The sequence below is a fragment of the Podarcis gaigeae genome (genome assembly GCF_964106915.1).
Source record: "Podarcis gaigeae genome assembly, chromosome: 12".
NCBI lineage: Eukaryota > Metazoa > Chordata > Lepidosauria > Squamata > Lacertidae > Podarcis > Podarcis gaigeae.
The window spans coordinates 2,483,091-2,503,046 of record NC_139688.1 but is presented as its reverse complement, the minus strand read 5'-3'; the positions used below and the strand labels follow the sequence as shown (position 1 = coordinate 2,503,046).

Genomic DNA, 19,956 nt, shown 5'->3' with positions numbered 1-19,956 from the left:
GGGGACCCAAGTTTGAGAAAGACTGATGGTTGCCAATCAATACTGAGCTGGTGGATCTGTAAAAGGATAAAAGAGTATTGGGAAATAATCAATAATGAATTGAAAAAAAATGTTTAAAAGTACTTCCCCCCAAAAAAGCAGAGTCCTTTTTGTTGGGGATAATTCAGACGGAAATTCCCAGGTGTCAAAAACGGTTATTTCTGTATGCCACTACTGCGGCCATGTTTTGTTAGCCCCAAAATGAAAAACGAGCGAGAGCCCAACCAAAGAAGAATGGCAACTCAAGTTGACGGAATACGCACAGCTTGCAGACTTAACATATAGAATAAGAGAACAAGAAGAACATACGTTTAGAGAAGTTTGGAAGATGTATATTGAATATATGAGGGGAAACTGTGCACTTGAAAATGTTGGCAGCATTAAGATAAATTCAACCGTGTAAACAAGTATTTTTTAATAATAATATTTATTAAGTTTTTAACAAAAAAAAAGGATTACAAAACAGTAAACAGTAAACAAAGAACACACAAAAAGAATACAAGTTTTGATGGAAGTAATAATGGAATGCTGAATGGTAAAATATGCAGGGATTTATGAGATGAAAAATGAACCATGGAGCGAGAAGAAGGGAAGTCATTGATATTTCAAGGATATTTAAATGAGTATATTAAATTGCAAAACAGAAAATTTAATAAAAATTATTTATTAAGAAAGACAGTACTGAGCTGGATAGCCAGGGGTCCGACTCTGCTTCCTCTGCTCAAAATGCCTTTTTCTTCCCTCCAGGCGGCACCACAAACAGCATCCCACCACGTCCCACGAGCACCTCTGGCTCCGTGGCAGCGGAGGCCGCGGTGGAAGCTTCCCCCCTCGACCGACTGATGAGTTGCCTGAAGGAGATCCCCATTCAGAGGCCGAGTTACCTGAACACGCCCAGCATCTCCTCGTCCGCCTCCAGCTGCAGCGAGAGCGAGCGCCAGAGTCCCGGGTGCAGCCTCTGGTGGGACTGCGCTCAAGGTGGGTGACGAAGACGGGGATGGACCCATTTTGAGCAGCGGGGCTGAGGACCAGCTTGGACTCATAAATCAAAATCAAATAAGTGTTGGAAATGTAAAGAGAAAGAAGGTTCTTCTTACCATATGTGGTGGACTTGTAGTAAGGTCAAAGCTTACTGGGAAATGATATATAATGAATTGAAAAGGATGTTCAAAATAACCGTTGTAAAAAACACACTAGAAGCTTTTCCTTTGGGAATTACAGGAACAGAACTACCTAAATGGTATAGAAATTTATTCATGTATGCTGCTACAGTGGCAAGAATGCTACTTGCCCCAAAGTGCAAAGACGCAGAAGTCCCAGCAAAGGAAGAATGGATGCAAAAACTTACGGAATATGCAGAAATGGCGAAACTTAACCAGAAGAATAAAAAATCAAGATAACAAACTTTTTATGAAAGAATGGAAGTGGTTTATTGAATATTTACAGATAAATTGCAAACACATAAAAACATTGGTAGGATTGTTGTAATAACCTGCAGTTTCATAAGAATATATAATTAAGGTAGATAAATAAATGAGCAAATTAAATGAATTTGGATATGCAGCAGATATTAAAAAAGAACTTTAAGGAACCGCAGAAAGAGGGGCAAGGAAGTGAATTTTTGAAATGTTAAAATGATTGTAAAATTAATGAAATGTATAAACCTGAAAAGTATAAATAAAATAAAAGAGAGAGAGAGAACCAGCTTGGACTCAGAGAAAAGGCCAGCTTTCATTTTGGGATGCAGCGAGGCTGCTATTTTAAAATACTTTATTTTAAAAATGATTTATCAGCCCTCAAGTTTAAAAAGTTCAATGCATCATCAGAGATTTGCAACAGCTCCTAAACAATGACAGTTCTCTTTCTCAAGCTCTGGGAGGAAGACCTTTCATTGGCTACAGACAGCCACCCAATCTTAAACAACTCCTCACCCACAATAATACACCAACCAAACTTAACATAGAAACTGGTCCCAGAGCCTGCAATAAACCCAGATGCCCACTTTGCTGCCACATCCGGACAACACCATTACCGACCCCAACAACATCAAACATACCATCTCAGGCCTATTTAATTGCCCATCTTCTAACATTGTGTCTGCCGTCAAGTGCCAGCAGTGCCCTTCAGCTCTCTATATTGGACAAACAGGCCAAACCTTACGCCAAAGGATAAATGGACCTAAATCTGACATCAGGAATCGCAAGACAGAGAAACCAGTAGGAGAACACTTCAATCTCCCAGGACACTCAATACAAGATCTCAAAGTAGCTGTCTTATTACAAAAGAATTTCAGAAATAGACTGGAAAGAGAAGTTGCTGAATTACAACTCACCACAAACTGAAAACTATGGAGAGACCTGGTCTGAACAGAGATATTGGATTCTTATCCCATTACACAGGCTAAAACTATTCTTGGTCATCTGCATACTGTCCCTTTAAAAACCTTTTTCTTGTGGGACCAACTGTCATTAACAGTCACTAACAGACTTACCATGCCCATTCCCTCCCCTCCCTCTCATTATATATAAGGGTCTGATGACTTCCGTTTCAGTGTATCTGAAGAAGTGTGTATGCACACGAAAGCATATACCTAAAACTACTCGGTTGGTCTCTAAGGTGCTACATCAGAGGTCAGCAACCTTTTTCAGCCATGGGCTGGTCCACCATCCCTCAGACCTTGGGGGGGGGGGCAGACTATATTTTGGAAAAAAATAAATGAACAAATTCCTATGCCCCACAAATAACCCAGAGATGCATTTTAAATAAAAGCACATATTCTACTCATGTAAAAACACCAGGCAGGCCCCACAAACAACCCAGAGATGCATTTTAAATAAAAAGGACATATTCTACTCATGTAAAAACACGCTGATTCCCGGACCATCTGTGGGCCGGATTTAGAAGGCAATTGGGCTGCATCCGGCCCACGGGCCTTAGGTTGCCTACCCCTGTGCTACATTCTAATTTTTAAATTCTTTTGGAAGGATTCTTTTAAAGACTTTCTGAGATCATATAACTTTTTTGAAGACTTGATTCTTTTAAGGGGATTTTTAGGTTTTTAAGAAGAGTCTTTTCAACTATCTTTTTAAAGAATTGTTTTAATTTATTTCAGTTGGAGTGTTTTCGTTCTTCCTAGACACAGGATTGGAGATGGAAGGGACTTTGCGGCAGAAGGGGACAGAGTCCAGGCTGCAGAGCGCGTTGCTTGCTCCTGAGGAGGAAAGGGGGCTTCCTTCCGCCCGAGAACCAGAGCTTGTCACCACGGGCAGCCGAGCGCCGTTGGCCTCCCCACTCGGTGGCCTAGAGAGATGCTTAGACAGCATTGCCATGAGCCAGTCTCTCCCCTCCAACATCCCACCTGGTGATGCCAAGAGTCCAGGCGACGTGGTACCCAGGAGATCCCGGCAAGGGATGGTTGGATCACATCCCACAAGTAAGTGAGGCTGTGGGTAGCCTTTTATGGCGGTGGGTTTGACCCGGGACCAGGACCGGGACCTTGCCATTAATTAATTAATTAGTATGCTGTTCATCCTCTATCAATCTCAGTGGGGTTCTCAACATAAAAATGCAAGATAAACCCAAAATGTATCCAAACCAATAACCCCCACCCCACAAACATATTTGAAAAGACATAGGAGGCCATTAACCAAAGGCCTAGTTAAAGAGGAACATTTTTGTCTGGCACCTAAAGGTGTATAATGAAGGCGCCAGGCGAACTTCCCTGGGGAGAGTATTCCAGAGACAGGGAGCCACTGCAGAGAAGGCTCTGTTCTCGTGTTGCCACCCTCCAGACCTCTCGAGGAGGAATAGGAGGCACATGAACAAGGGCCTCAGAAGATGATCTCAGGGTCTGGGTCAGTTCATATGGAAAGAGGTGGTCCTTGGGGTATTGCGGTCCTGAGCCCTTTAAGACTTTATAGGTCAAAACCAGAACTTTGAATTGGGCCCGGAAACTAATCGGTAGTCACTGCATTTGGACCAAGATTGGTGTAAGATGCTCAGACAGTCTTGCTCCGCTGAGTAACCTGGCCGCTGAATTCTGCACCATCTGAAGTTTCCGAACCGTCTTCAGAGGCAGTTCTATGTATAATGCATTGTAGTAATCTAACCTTGAGGTTTCCAGAGCATAGACGACAGTATTTAGGCTATCCCTGTCCAGATAGGGGCGTGGCTGGGTCACCAACCGAAGCTGATGGAAGGCACTCTGGGCCACTGAGGCCACCTGAGCCTTGAGGGGAGGGAGAGATCTTGACCTCAAAGATGGCTGCTTTTCCCTAGTCTCCCAGGTCCTAGTCCAACACTCTAATGGTGCATTGAAGCTCTCCCCCCCCCCCCCCCATTTCACAAGATTTATATACCGCTTTACTGTTACAAAACCTCAGAGCTGTTTGCAAAAAGAATAAAATGATTAAAAACCATCAGTTAAAACACATAAAATACAGGCAGGATCCCATTTCTGGGCTTGATGAGAACGTGCGACTTTTGCAGATCCTCCAGCAAACGACATCCTCTCCCACGACCCACAGATTGGTTCGAAAGATCCAGCGGCAGCCGGGACCCCCAGGCCTCCCAGCACACCAGCCCAGGACTCCTTCAGTAGGACACCCGAGAGAAACGTGGATCAGGGCCTCCGGGAAGGCCGGGTTCAGCATCCCCAGGCGGAAGGTGAGAGAGCAGCACAATCTGAAATAATACTTATCACAACTGAAAACAATGCCTGTTAGCAATGAAAGCAGAGCAGTGCAGTAAATCATAGAGCTACAGGAATCTCACCTGGAGCATCACTGAGAAATGGCCTTCAGATATTTGAAGCCCTTCAGATATTTGAAGATGGCTATCCTATCACTTGTTATTATTAGTAAGATCTGGTTGGTTGGCGTCCATCTCTCTCGGGAAGTCAAATAATAACATATATTATCCACATAAGTATACAATCTGTTTTAACTGTTCTTAATTTAAAATGGTTTTATTCCGATGGAAAACGAGCGAGGTCCCAACTAAAGAAGAATGGCAACTCAAGCTGATGTAATTTGCGCAGCTCACGAACTTAACATATAAAAGAACAAGAAGCACATACGTTTAGAGAGGATTGGGAAATGTTTATGGGGGGAAATTGTGTACACTTGAAAATACTGGCAGCATTAAGATAAATTCAACAGTGTAAATAAGTTTTGATGGATGGAATAATGGATTACTGAATGGTTTAGTTTATGTAAAATATGCAGGAATTTATGATACGCAAAATGAACCATGGAAAGAGAGGAAGGGACGTTTTTGATATTTTAAGGATGTTTAAATGAGTATTCTAAATGGTAAAACAGAAAAAATTAATCATAATATAATATAATATAATATAATATAATATAATATTATTATTATACACACACACACACACACACACACACACACACACACATGGTTTTATCCCTTCCTCTGGTACCTGCTGGTGAAAAGCAGGTCATACATTTAATGATAATGTAATATCGGGAATGTTGAAATACACAAGTCTCTGCGTCAACACAGACTCCATATTCCAAAGCAGGCTGGATCTTGCAATACCCAAGAGAGCCTTGGTCAGTTCTGCAACTCGGCTGCCTCCCTCGTTCAGGGCCGGCCCACCCATTAGCCTGGCAGCAACCTGGCAAGGAAAGAGGGGCCAGTCCTCATGCACCTTTGCAGGGTTCTGTGCCTGCTGGGTACCTGGGTCGCTTCCATCCGCCTCAGTCTCCAGCTTCCCCGCAGATGCTGCCATAGGGCAGAGGAGGCAGCAGCAGAAGTGGGACTGGCAGGCATCAAACACCGTGCTTCTTGCCACCTTTAACCAATTGCAATTCCTGGGGGATGCCATTTTCTAATTTGCCTTAGGCACATAGCTGTCAACCATCCCTTATTTGGCGGGAAAGTCCCTTATGCCAGCGCCGTGTCCCGCTGCTGTCCCTTATTGATGATGTCCCTTAAATTTCCCGGGTTTCAAAGGAAGCAGCTCCTCTCCCTTCCTCCCTGCGGGCCAGGGAGGAGGGAGGCTCCAACTGTGTTGGTTGGCTGCGTTGATCACCCAATAAGGAGTCTAAGAATGACTGGGAGGTGGAGCTTGCCTGTCTTGTCCCGATCAAATCGGCCGTGTGGCCTGGGGACTCGCCTTTGCTCAGCGCTTCCCAGCGTAGAGGTGACGGTGGTTTTCCTTGCTGCATTCCCTTTGCCGGGTTGCTGCGCTGTGGGAACTACCACTTGAGGCTTCGTTTGGCTGCTGGCTGGGCTTTCTGCCTTTGGCTCGGAGGGCCTCCGAAGTTGAACATACCTGTGCCCAGAAAATCCCTTATTTTAGCTGCTGATCCCTTATTTTCAAATCTGTAAGTTGACAGCTATGCTTAGGTGGCAAAATGTCTTGCGCCGGCCCTTCCCTCGTCTCTGGATTGACGGGGAGTGGAGAGGGGGACATTCTGCCACCAAAATGCTCAAACGTGACTCTCTCCCCCTGTTTTTGCTCCTGCAGCTGTGAGGAAACAGACACCGAGCGGCTCCTGCCTCCAAGGCCTGGCAAATCTCCTGGCTGAAAGGCCCACCAAACCTCCTTGTCGCTTCCGGCCGCTCCCCAGCAAGGCCCAGGGCAGCTCGGAGCAAAGGGAAGCGCAGGCGAGCGCCTCTTCGGCCGAGGAAGGTGAGGGTCTCTGCTGGAGCGTCCTGGCGCCAGAGGCCAGGGCAGCTTTTGTAAGCTTCCAAAATGGCATATCCAAGTTGATATGTTTAATCGGAGAGAGGTCATGGTCAAGACTGGAAACATACAGACTTTTTGCATGGAAGAGAGAAGGAACTTGTGATCTTTGGTTTTGAGGACTGAATATAATGCTGGTCTATAGAAAGTGGATTTGTTGTTGGAGTGGATTTTTATATGTGGCTAACAGATGAAGAAATCAGAAGTTCTCTTTTTCCTGTTTCTTTTCTTCTTTCCTCCTTTATCCTTTCTCTATCTTATCTCTTTCTTTCCTTTTCTGGCCTGTGTTTTTATTTAGATTAGCTTTTTAGCTCTGACATTGATTTTTGTATTCCTTCTTCCAACTTTCCACTCGAAAAACAACATTTTGTTTCAGTTACAGATAGGTAGCCATGTTGGTCTGCCATAGTCAAAACAAAAAAAAATTCCTTCCAGTAGCACCTTAAAGACCAACTAAGTCAGTTCTTGGTATGAGCTTTCGTGTGCATGCAGGTATCTGAAGAAGTGTGCATGCACACGAAAGCTCATACCAAGAACTGACTTAGTTGGTCTTTAAGGTGCTACTGGAAGGAATTTTTTTTTGTTTTAACATTTTGTTTGACGGTCTATTCTGGTTTATATTTTGAATTTGATATATATGGGGGCACCAAAATCTTCAGAGCGCTTAGGGCCTCTAAAGGTCTTCATCCGGCCCTGGGCAGAGCATAGTGATGCCAGCTAGCAGCCCCGAAAGCCTCCTCTGATCCTGCCATAAGATTTGTGGTCATCACAGCTAGGGAAAAGATCTGTCCACACGCCACATAGGAAAGCCGGATTCTGGAGAAGGATGCTAGGGAAGAAAGTGGCATGCACTGAAATAAGTTGCCGCTCAGGAGCTGCCGGCCTTCAGTAACAAAGGCCCTCGGATTTACTGAATTTTGGGATCCGGCTTGTAATGGGTTTTTTGCCTTTCTCTGCGCAGAAGGGGCGAGTGAGAGCAGCCCTCTCCAGGGCCTGCTCAGGTGCCTGAAGGAGATCACTGCCCGGGGCCCCAGTCCGTGCAGCCCGTCGTCCAGCAATTCCCCGGGCAGAAGCACGCGGGGAGAACCGCGGTGCAGACGTGCCAAGGGAGAGGAGGCGGAGGCCAGGAGGGCAGCCCAGGAAGGTGAGCCTCTGGGGTTGCACCTCTGGCAAGGCAGTGGCAAGGGCAGGCAATGGTGGTGGAGGCATGTGGTGTCACCTGTCCTGTGCATTCTGGGTAGGGCATGTGTACACTTAAACCAGAGGTTACTAACATGGTGCCAGTAGGTGCCATGGCACCCTGGGCATCTCCCGCTGGTGCCCAGAAAGCCCCTGAGCACCTACATCACCCCTTTATTTGTGAAGGGCTGAGGAAAGTACATAGAGGTGAAGGAGGAAGTGGGGAAGAGATTCTTTCCCACATTCTGTTTTTTTCTCTGTGGTTTTCAAGGCACAGATTCTATCGGATCCAACTTTGACCCAGATCCCTTGAAAAAGCAAAGTTTGTGTGATGATGATAATAATAATAATTATTATTATTATTGTTGTTGTTGTTGTTATTATTATTATTATTATTATTATTATTATTATTATTATTATTATTATTATTTATTAATACCCTGCCCATCTAGCTGGGCTTCCCCAGCCACTCTGGGCAGCTCCCAACAGAACATTAAAAACACGATAAAAGATCAAACATTAAAAACTTCCCTAAGCAGGGCTGCCTTCAGATGTCTTCTAGAAGTCAGATAGTTGTTTATTTCCTTGACATCTGATGGGAGGGTGTTCCACAGGGCGGGCGCCACCACCGAGAAGGCCCTCTGCCTGGTTCCCTGTAGCTTCACCTCTCTCAGGGAGGGAGCTGCCAGAAGACACTCGGCGCTGGACCTCAGTGTCTAGGGGGCTGAAGGATGGGGGTGGAGACGCTGCTTCAGGTCTACTGGGCTGAGGCCGTTTAGGGCTTTCAAGGTCGGCACCAACACTTTGAATTGTGCTTGGAAACATATTGGGAGCCAATGTATGTCTTTAAGCACCGCTGTTATGTTTTCCTTCCTTCCTTCCTTCCTTCCTTCCTTCCTTCCTTCCTTCCTTCTTTTTCTTTTTTTCTCTCTCTGACTCTAACACTCTCTCTCTCTCTCTTTCTCTCTTTCTCTGGTGTGGGGAGGGGTCAATCCCTGGTAGGAGGGACAGAAATAACCATGTGCCAGTAACACACACTAAAAACCCATACATGCCCATAGGTCAAAAAGGTTGGCAACCCCCTGATTTAAATCAATGATACCCCGCTGCCGAAACAGATCTTGGGGTGCAAAAAAGTCTGAGCCCAATATTCTCCCCCTGCAGAGCTTCCAACAGGTCAGAGGAGCTGCCTGAAGGAAAGGTCGATGGGCAGTGATGGCCCGGCCACCACGCCCTTGAGCAGTCCCCAGAGAGAGGCTGGGCACAGGAGCCCGACCCCCGAGGCTGGCGGGGGGCACCAAGGTGAGTCGGCACGGCCTCTGGCAAAGCAGGAGGGGCGCAGCAGCCGCAGAGTCTTAAAATCCTCTGAGAAGCCTGCAGGATCAGGCCAGTGGTCCGGCATCCCGTTCTCACAGGGGCCAACTGGATGTGCTCAGGATCTGAGCCCAAGAGCACACTCTCCCCTTCTGTGTAGTATTCTGGGGCATAACTGTCAACGTTTCCCTTTTTTAAAGGGAAATTTCCTTATTCCGAATAGGATTCCTCGCAAGAAAAGGGAAGAGTTGACAGCTATGTTCTGGAGTTCAGAAGCATTGCTGCCTCTGACCGTGGAGCTGACAGCCATCGATAGCTTTCTCCTCCTTAAATTTATCCAGTCCTCTTTTATTTTATTTCTTAAATAATTTTTAAAATTCGGTTTTATAATTTACTTTTGTATTCAAACAGTAGTCCTAATCATAAACATATAGAATTCCCTGAATCATTAGCCTTCCCTCCACCCCTCTATGGGTTCCATTGTCAATCTTTTTCAACTGCATCATATAATATTCTCCATTTTTTCTTAAAATCTCATACACTGAAACAGAGATAAGTTAGGTAGGTTAAGCTGAGAGTGAGCAACTGGCCCACAACCATCGCTTGGTGAGCTTCTTGGCCAGGCATGGGGATTTGATTTTTTTTGCCAATTGTTTCTTTTTTCTTTTTTTTTTAATTAACAAATTTACCAAATTTTTAACAAACTCATAACAAATCGAGCAAATTTAATACACCCCCCCAGAAATCAACTTCCTGAACTTCTCTAATTCACATTCCTTTTTTCCTTTCACCCTAATCCATCAGCTGCCCATTTTTTAAATCCTGCTCGTACATTAGTTAACATTTCCAATATTATCAAGTGAGGATTATGCATCCATTTATCATACCACATTAATTAATTAATTAATTAATTGTTATGTCTGAAATGAAACTTTCTTTTCCCTCCAACTGCGTATATAAAAGCCTAATAATCCCATCTCTGTAGTTGTAGGGTCTCTCTCTCTGGTCCTAGTCCAGCACTCATTTTTATTTTTCCCCCCAGCTGTGGGGTATTGATTTACTAGATGGGAGATATGCACATGTGTAAACATTGCCTTGTGTAACCTGCCAGGCCATTACAAAGGAAATGAATGCCTTGAAACAGACATACATTATAATTTGGCAGTGAAAACTTCACTATGCGGAACGTTATTTTAGCACTGCTGTCTCTCTTTTTTGTAATTTTTTAATTTGATTTTTTAAAAATATAAACAAACAACAATGTAAAATCCGAATATCAAGATTACTCTGAATCTCCTGACTTCCCCCCGTCACTTCCATGGGTCCTAATGATAATATTTACAACTGCATATCAAAATTTATTTTTAAAAAAATCCTTCTAAATTATCCATACTTTCCGTTACTTTACAAGTGTTTCCTCTGATTACGTCCAACTTGTGCTTCCACTTTCTGATGGGTTCTCCGTTAGGGGGCACCTACGCTTACTTCTGAGTAGACATGAATGAGCTTGCACTGCAATTCGCTTGCGGATCTTAGGGAAGCAAATGCATGCAGGTGCAGCAGGAAGACCCTTCAGCTCACGCCGGCCCTTGCCTCTTGTTGTTCTTTTCAGGAGCCGCCCCCTCGAGTGCTCTGGTCTGGGGCAGCTGCCCCAAGCGGAACGGGCATTTCTGCCTCTCGAGCGGGAGATCCGCTGCGCTCAAGTTCGGTGCTCAGAGGCCGAGCAATTCCAGCTCCCCCAAGAGTGGGGTGAAAAGGTCGCTGGGGGCAGGTGAGTCCCCAAAGGACAGCCATGAATCGGGAAGCTTGAGAAGCTGCAGCCTTGGTAGCCTCAGCAGATATCGCAGTCCTGTCGATCATTTCTCACTTGTGTCTGCTGGTAGGATATTGCCCATCTTGGATGGAAAAGCAAGGAGGGCTGGCTGAGGTTGATGGGAACTGTAAATTAAAAAATCTGGCGGTTTGGGATATATGCATAGTGCGCACACATAGGTCAGGAGATGAGCAAGCAACTTCTGTTTATTTCGTTCTATTAATATTATTATTATTATTATTATTATTATTATTATTATTATTATTATTACTATTACTATTACTATTACTATTTTTTATACCATCCTTCATCAAAAGATAGTTGAAACAAAACCAGCAAAACAATAGCACCCCCCACCCAGTATTATTATTTATGAATCACTTCCTGTATCATCTTGAAGCGACTAGACAGTGAAAATATCAGCAATGCACACTGTTATGAATATTCCGCATTTAAAACCATCCCTGATCTAAAACATCATAAGATGTTGAGCAGAATTTCCATAACCCTCAGTTAGGCTGGATGTTAAGTGCGGCACTTGGGCTGAAGAAGACGGGTTCTGGGTGCATATTTCACAATTGGGGTTACACCCAACCGCTCCAGAACATAGCAGAGGAAAATATCTAGGAAGAAGGAACTGAGGGCCGTTTCTTACATGCTTTTTTACATCCTCCAATTGCAGCACAGGGAGGTGAGGACCAAACTCCAGGGACCTCGTCCTACAGCTGCAAACTGCAAGGTGATGCCGAGTCAGGAAATCTGCGCAAGAAGAGGTGTCTCATTGTCGACCCAAATCCGGCCCTCTGCACCTGGGGGAAAGGGAAGCCTCAGGAATGCCGCCCTGAGGTTGAAGATGGCATAGGTCCAGCGCTGTCGAAGAAGCTGGACCGCCTTTCTGCGGACATGAGTGCCATCTGCAGGGACGTCTCCCGCCTGCAAAGCCACGTGGATCGCTTGGAGCAGGATGCCCGGGGCTGGGTCCTGGAGCTGGCGGCGCTGCGCATGGAGAACCACAGCCTGAGCGAGTGCGTGCGGCGCATGGAGGGGCGCTTCCGCGCTCTGGAGAACCGCTCCCGCCGCAACAACCTGCGCGTCCTCGGCCTGCCGGAGGGGAGCGAAGGCAGTGACGCGGTTGCCTTCTTGCAGAAGACTCTGCCCACCCTGCTGGGCCTGCCCCTGGAAGCCCCACCCCTGGAGATTGAGAGCGCCCGCCGGGTGCAAGGGGGCGCATCCTGGGACCCCAGCAGCAGGCCCCGGCCCCTGGTGCTCCAGCTCCTGCGCTCGGGAGACAGGGCGGCCATTTTGCAGGCGGCCCGCGGGCGGCCCCTCAGCTACGCCGGAGTGCAGATCACCATCTTGCCGGACTTCTGCTCCTCGCTCTCGCAGCGCAGGAGGGTCCCGTTTGGGACGTTCCGGAGGACCCGGTGGGCGGCGGACCTTTGCTTTGGCTCCCGGCACCCCTCCTGCTGCTACGCCTGGGCACCGGGCCTACGGGAGCCTCTGGCTGGCTCGGGGGCCCTGAGGGGCGAGAGAGAAAGCCGGCTTCCCAGAGGGGTGGGGAACTGGGGCACGGAAACCTCACCCGGCCCGGTGCATCGTGGGGGGTGCCACTCCACAGGGAGCTGCGAGCAGCACAACGACAACCCCTGATGCGGTTCTTGGCAGAGGGTGGCAACGGTTGGCTTGCTCTTCCTGCCCTTTGCTCTGGGTGGGGCCTGTCCTCAGGCGGTGGACACTGAGGGGGCAGGCGGCAAGCTATTGGTGGCCATGCATCTTGCCCTTCACCCCTCCAGCTGGTCAGGCTCAGCTGCCAGCCCGGTTGGCTGCTGTGGGCACCGTTTTGCCTCTGGGTTCCTTCCCCACATTCCTGCCCCTGCTTCGTCATTTCTCCTGAGCTGCTTGGCAAAATCTTTTGGACGCCATTCGAGCTTAGGTCCGTCATCTTGAGGGTGCCCCGTCGTGGTCTCTCAGGCTGAGAATGCCCCTCCCCTTAAATGCACCATCCATCCAAGATACGACAGCCCAGAGACACCAAGGAGGGTTTGGGGGGGCCACTCCCTTGCTTTGGGGGCCACGCTCTCCTCTTAAGGCTCAGTGAAGCCCTTTGTTTGTGTTTATATTCAAGACCTTTTGGTCTGGGCAGGCCTCGGCTGGCTGGCGACAATTCAGGGTCAACGTGTGTTTTTAAAATGTGTTGCTTTTATATTTTTCAAAGAACCTATATTTTATATGGGTATTTTGCTTCTAGGTGTGGTCATTAACATGCCCGCCCAGAGCCTTTGTGGAGAGGGTTGGCTATAAATATTAATATTAAAGAAACGAACTTGAATAATAAAGAAATGAAGTTGGGAAAATATCTGTGCCTCTTGGAAGGGTTATTTTCGAGGGTGTGTGCAGCTTCTGCGAGTCTCGTAGGTGTTTGTTTGATTGTTGATATATTTTATTTATTTTCATCATTAAAAATTTACATGCAAACAGTTTGTGTAACCATTTTGTGAGATTCTCTGAATGAAAATTGTGGAGAATGTGCTGATATGTAGTTTTAAGTTCTGTTTTAAGGATCCATGGGGGGGTAGTCATGAGGTTCATAGGTGTTTTGGGTCAGGTGTGGGGAACCTTTGGCCCTCCAGATGTTTCTGAACTACAGCTCCCATCAGGCCCAGCAAATAGGGATAATGGGAGCTGTAATTCAGCAACATCTGTAGGGCCAAAGGTTCCCCACACAGAGAACTTCTCTTCCTGGGCGTTCCACTTGATTTCAGCTGATTCCAGGGGACTGAAGCCCGATTTCTAGTAGCATCATAGAATTTTAGAGTTGGAAGGGACCCCAAGGGTCATCACGCAAACTCCTGCAATGCAGGAACCCCACCTAAACGAAGGGCACCTCTGGGGCATGAGCTGCCCTCAGCAGCGCCCCCTCCAAGCAGCGCAGTTGATGGGCACCGATAGAGGGAATGAGCGGTGGCTGCGGTAGGGGTGTCAACCTTTTCATCTGATTCTTCCGCCTCAAACCTCAGCTTCCTATTACAGCAGGCAAAACCAAACGACAATAAAAACCCCCTCACATGGGGCAGAGTTGCTCCCCGATCCCCAGCCCTGGAGTTCTGACAGCCCCCTTCGCTTACTGAATCTCTGCATCCTGTCTGAATTTTGTTAAAAGTGCAGGACGATTGCCAAGGAAAACGTGTTGACAGCCAGTCCCGGGATCTGCTCCCCAGGCACCCAGTTCCCCCAAGTGGAACTAAAGTGGTTTTCTGCTGGTCTTCAGCCTCAAGTGCCGTGAAGTAATAGAAGCAGACACAGACCCCCCTTTCTGCCTGCTGTGCCAGGCAATTTCCTGGCTTGGACACATCATTGGAGAGGCGTTTTGGACACCCTTGTGTTCCCCTGAAGCAGTCCTGCAAACCGGAGATCACCTCCACGGTGCTGTTTGCGGGGGGAAATTGAACCCCAGAATTTCCAGCTCCAACAGGCAAATCACCCCAACAGATGATTGGCCTACATCATATTCATGGATACAAATGACAAGAGTTATTCAGAAAAAACTTACTGCTTCATCTTAGGCCACATTCACACCATATGTTTAAAGTTCTAGGAGACAACTTTAAAAGGTCATAAGAACATAAGGATCAGAGCTGCAAGAACACCAATTGCCAAAAAATGGAAAAAAGAATCAATACCGACAAAAAAAAATGGCAAGACAAATTATTTGGTTATATTGAATTGGCTGAATTGACAGAGGCTATTGGGGGTCAGCCCAAGCAAAAATTCCAAAAAGAATGGGGAAAATATAGAGAATATCTTAGAAAGCAGTGCCCTCAAATTAATACTTGGACTTGTTTCAATTAACTTCTGCAAAACAAATTATGGCGTAAAAGTTAAAAACAGAAGAAAGGGGTAAGAAAGAAATAAGATGGAAATGGTTTACCAAAAATAGAACCGTGCTGAGGATGAAGGAAGTCAATTGGAAGAAAAGAAGAACTGAAATGTGGTATATACATATTGTTTAATATTCATTTTGTATACGTTTCTGTATACTATTTTGATAACTGTTTTTTCTTTTCATTTTCAGTTTTTTGTTTTTCTTTATTTGCTTATTTTTAAGTTTAGTTGTATGAGTGTGTGCATTTGTGTTGTAAAATAAAAGTTAATAAAAATTTATATATACACATATATATAAAGGAACATAAGGATCAGGCCAATGGCTCATTCAGTCCAGAGTCCTGTCCTCACAACAACCTACCAGATACTTGTAGGAAACACAATCAGGATTCGAACACGAGCCCTCTCCCTTCCCATGGTTTCCAGCAACTGGGATTCAGAAGCATTGCTGCCTCTGACTCTGGAGGCTGAGCAGAGCCATCAGGGCTAGGTGCCATCCATAGCCCTCTCCTCCTCCATGAATGGCTTCCCCTGCAGAATTGTGGGTTCTGAGACTGGTCAGTGTCAGCATCGCCCTTGAGCCAGTGCCACCAACTGGACTCATCCACTTCAGCCCTGACTGGGCCAGGCAAGCTGGGTAGCACTTCCAGAGACCACCTTTTGCACAGGAACAGGTCAAAGTGCTGTGGACTCACAGCTTAGAGTTGTGAGCACCGGATTCACTTCCACAAGAAGACAGTCGTCGCACAGCAGAGTATAGCAGAGTATAAACAACTCGGAGAGCAGCTCTGTAGAATATCTTCTTTATTCTATAACTACAACTATAATACACAACTATATACAGAGCTAAATAGGAATGCTGCACTGAGTGTCTGCAGCTGCTCTTAGCAGCAATCTTATCTATACACACGATCTCTAACACTCAGTCTCTCTCTCTCTCCGACACACTGACTGACTGACTCTTTGATGTGGTGCTGGAGTAGAATAAGTAGAGAGCAGAACACCGCCCCCTCCTCTCTGGAGAATCAGCAGACTCATCAGGAGATTCTTGGATATGGGAGGGGTGAAATCTCCTCAGTCAGGAGACCCCTATTCCCTTCCCAGAGTTGGAGTTGACTATCAGCAAAAGCAGGATCTGGACACGAGCGTCAGGCCCAATGAGCACAGCAACTCAGCTCTTGCCCCCGTGAAGCAGCTGCTGAGATTGGAGGTCCCTGCCACCACACAGGGGAGACTGTGCCCGCATGTGCCAACCTCTCCTCCGCCCTGTTCATGCCTCTCTTAGTTCTGGGAGACAAGCAGGGAGGGGAGCTTGTCACAGCAGCAGGAGGAGACGCACGTGACTCTGCGCCAGCCAGACCCATCTCTGCCTCTTGGTCTCCCTCCTCTCCTGCCTCAGCCTCTAATTCTGGACTTCTCTCTGCCACAGACTCTCCCTGCTCACGAAGCCCTGTTGCCTCTTCAGCTTCCGACACCTCCTCCTCTCCCTATGACCACTCTTCGTCATCCCACCACCAATCCCTGGGCTCTGAGCCTTCTTCCCCAGGGGGCTCCCCAGCTGGTTCCTCCCCCCATTTCTCTGTGTCCAACCAGGCCATGGCACCCAATATATACTTTGATTGGCAGCAGCTGAGAAAGGGTTCTTCTCACCTGCCACCTGAGACTCTTCTCCAGGTAAGCTGGGAACTGATCCTGGGACCCACATTAAGGACTATGGGAATCTGCCTTATACCGAGTCAGATACCACTGGTCCCCCAAGCTCACTGTTGTCTACACTGACTGACAGCAGCTCTCCAGGATTTCAGACATGAGCCTTTCCCAACCCTACTGGGAGATTCCATCAGGATTTGAACCTGTGTGCAAAGCAGATACTCTACCCCTGAGCTACAGCTGAAGAGAGATGGCTCTTCTCTGCTTCCCCTTGACAGGTCACCCCTCTTTCTCAGTTTCCCAAGCGGCCTGTGCAAACACAGGAGCGGCCATCTTTTTCTGGATGTAGTTACAAGGCTGAACTACATTTGACTCTACCACAGATCTCATTCGGGGCACTGATTCTTAGAGAGAGGTTGACTCTGCGAAGTCTGGACTGCTCTCTGCCACAGACTCCTCCCGCTCACTAAGCCCTGTTGCCTCTTCAGATTCCAACACCTCCTCTTCCGTCTTCTCCCTCTGACCACCCACCATCATCCCACCACCCCTCCCTGGGCTCTGAGCCTTCTTCCCTGGGGGGGGGGGGTCCCCATCCCCCTGCATCCATGTCAGGTGTGCATGTAGGAGCCAGGCCCTGGGACCAGGCCTGGGACCTTCCTAAGTTTGTTCTGGAGAGGCAAGGCGCGGCCTCACAGGTGAGGCTGAATGGTAACTCACAGCACCTGGTGGCAAGAGCTGGGAAGGGATATAAGGTCAGCATTTTCCCTTTGGCTCTTTGCCACAACAACACGTTCCCTGCCTTGCTGCATTTGGTTCCTTGACTCCTTGATCCTCGGACCCCTGCCTTTGTGACTCCTTGCTTCCTGACCCTCAGACCCTTGACTTCTTGACTCCCAGTTCTCTGACCTTCGGACTCCTGGCTTCCGGACTCCTGGCTTCCGGACTCCCGTTCCTGCTCCCACCCGGCCATCTTGCCTCCAGTCCCGCTGTCCCCAGCCGGGACCTTGATCACCCGTGAACCAGACTGTGACAACCCAACCCGTCCATGTCATCTCATAGATGCTTTAGTTGAGACTCCAGCATTGCAGGGGGTCGGACTAGATGACCCGGAAGCTGCACGCCGGCTCCCTCGGCCAATAAAGCGTGATGAGTGCCGCAACCCCAGAGTCAGTCACGACTGGACCAAATGGTCAGGGGTCCCTTTACCCTTTTAACAACTTCCCTGTTAAATATCTAGTCCTGGCTCACTTCCTCAGCCTGTCACCTGCCTCCTTTCTCCAAGGAAGGACAGCTGTAACCTTTTCCAACAAGCCACAACTCATCAGAGGCTTTTTGGCTCTCTAGAGGACTTGCTTTGCCTCCTCAGGGCTTGGTTGGTGCTGCCAGACCTGTTTTCACTTTCTGCACTCCTGGATATGAAAATTGGAGATAGACAAGTTGGCTCATTCAGACTGTGGGGAGGAATAAAAGCCAAAAGCCCCCCACTATTGTCTTTAGTTGCACCAGGAAAAATGCCACGTTGTCTTGGAGGCAGTAAATTCTGAATACGGTGGAACCTCAGTTTTCAAACGTAATCCGCTCCGGAAGATCATTTGATTCCCGAAGTGTTCGGAAACCAAGGGATGTTGGCAAATTCAATTGAGAAAATTGAAAAACACGTAGCGGAAGCCGTTTGACTTCTGAGGCACGTTCGAAAACGGAAACGTTTGCTTCTGGGTTTTCGGCATTCGGGCTCCGAAACATTCGTCAATGGAGTCGTTCAAGAACTGAGGTTCTACTGTACTAGTTGCTGGAAAAGGAAGGGAGGAAGGAAGGGAAAGAGGGAGGGAAGGAAGGAAGGAAGGAAGGAAGGAAGGTAGGTTACATGAATGTGAGGCAAGGAAGAGGTGACGTGTTAGAAGCTCATAATCAAAACAGGAGAGAATCTGTACCGGGTGGAACCCACAGAGAAGATGGAAATGATGTGTTCCCCAAGATCAAGAGAGACAAGAGATTCCACAATGAAACCTCTGCCATTTGGCCTGCCATTTACCAGGAACCAACTATCCTGAGAGGGAACGTTCTGAGCCTTCACAGAATGCTGCAGCACGATTGCTGACATGATCGAGGCCTTGTCAACAAATGACGTCTGTGCTCAGAGATAATGCACTGGCTGCCAATTTCCTACTGGGCCAAGTTCAAGGTGTTATTATTACATACCCCTCAACTGTCCTGGAAAAACCGGGACATCCTGTCACCCCCCCCCCCAAATGTGGGAATTTTGGCCACTGCAGTCTCATGCTGTGGTCTCACCCTTTTTTTCGGAGCTGTGGTTTCATACAGCGACCCCCAAAACATGTGGTTTTGGGTGTCGTGCCCCCCAAAGCACAGTTTTTTTTGGGTTGCAATCTCATGGAAGATGTTGGAGGGTATGCCATTAGTATACAACGTGGGACCAATTTACCTGCAAAATCACTTTACCCTGGAGGTTCCCATTCAGCCGCTTTGAGTGGCAGAATTGGCCCTGTTATCATTTCCACATGACCCCCGTTCCTCATTTGTAAGAACTCAGATCTTTTAGTGTGGCAGCACTAAAGCACTTTGGAACTCCCTTCCTATTGATACCAGCCAGGTGCCTTCACTGCACTCTTTTTCGGTGCCTCCTAAAAAACATTTTTGTTTGGCCAAGCCTACCAAGGTGCATCATTAGATAATGTTCTACTTATAAGATCCCCCCCCCCCAGTAGTTTTATTTGATCTGTTTCTGGTATCTGGCATGACTGCAGCCATTATATGTATTACAGCATGAACAAGCAGTCAAAAGTTCCAAAGATCAGCATTTTGCAACGATGGCGTTTTCGCATTGCCACCTTTAAGCCTACAAAAAAAAGTCAGATTTCTTGATGTACATAGCAAAATCAAAGCCTTTCAGAGTTAAATGTGACTTTCATTTCCCCCCGGGCCATTCTTAATTTCTTTGTCCATTTTCCCACTAAAGCAGTGCCCCATATTTTGCTGAACCAGCAAGCTTTTGTAACTGCTTTTCATATCTTCTGAATTGTGCAATGCTCAGCCTCACTGCTGCTAGCTTTGCTTTTTAAACCTATGTTGTTCCAGGGGGAAATGTTCAATACCGCTAGTTTGGGTGGGGGTCTGGCTCTATATTTCCCCTCCAGATGTTTTGGAGTAGAGTTCCCATCAACCCCAACCAGTATCTTGAATGCCCGCGGCAACACGAGAGCAGGGCCTTTTCTGCAGTGGCTCCCTGTTTGGGGAATACTCTCCCCAGGGAGGTTTGTCTGGCTCCTTCATTATACAGTGGTACCTCAGGTTAAGTACTTAATTCGTTCTGGAGGTCTGTTCTTAACCTGAAACTGTTCTTAACCTG

At 47.2% G+C, this 19,956-nt stretch overlaps 3 protein-coding genes across 11 annotated transcripts in view; all 3 read left to right on the top strand.

Moving 5' to 3' along the window:
* Positions 1-13,585, top strand: part of KRBA1 (KRAB-A domain containing 1) — a 57,325-nt gene extending 43,740 nt beyond the window's left edge. For 6 of the 9 annotated variants that reach the window (XM_083703933.1, XM_083703931.1, XM_083703930.1 and 3 more), the window contains 8 exons: positions 787-1,017; positions 3,152-3,472; positions 4,528-4,704; positions 6,533-6,697; positions 7,713-7,895; positions 9,095-9,232; positions 10,857-11,015; positions 11,740-13,585. In XM_083703933.1, the coding sequence (XP_083560059.1) occupies positions 787-1,017; positions 3,152-3,472; positions 4,528-4,704; positions 6,533-6,697; positions 7,713-7,895; positions 9,095-9,232; positions 10,857-11,015; positions 11,740-12,707 (2,342 nt within the window). In that variant the 3' untranslated portion in view covers positions 12,708-13,585. The remainder of the gene's footprint in view (positions 1-786; positions 1,018-3,151; positions 3,473-4,527; positions 4,705-6,532; positions 6,698-7,712; positions 7,896-9,094; positions 9,233-10,856; positions 11,016-11,739) is intronic. The other 3 variants (XM_083703932.1, XM_083703937.1, XM_083703936.1) reach the window with 3 other exon arrangements.
* LOC310827680 (uncharacterized protein) overlaps positions 1-19,956 on the top strand; it is a 919,426-nt gene that overhangs the window by 86,445 nt on the left and 813,025 nt on the right. The window lies entirely within an intron of this gene.
* Positions 1-19,956, top strand: part of LOC310827821 (erythroblast NAD(P)(+)--arginine ADP-ribosyltransferase-like) — an 840,324-nt gene that overhangs the window by 168,605 nt on the left and 651,763 nt on the right. The gene's annotated exons all lie outside the window — the stretch shown is intronic.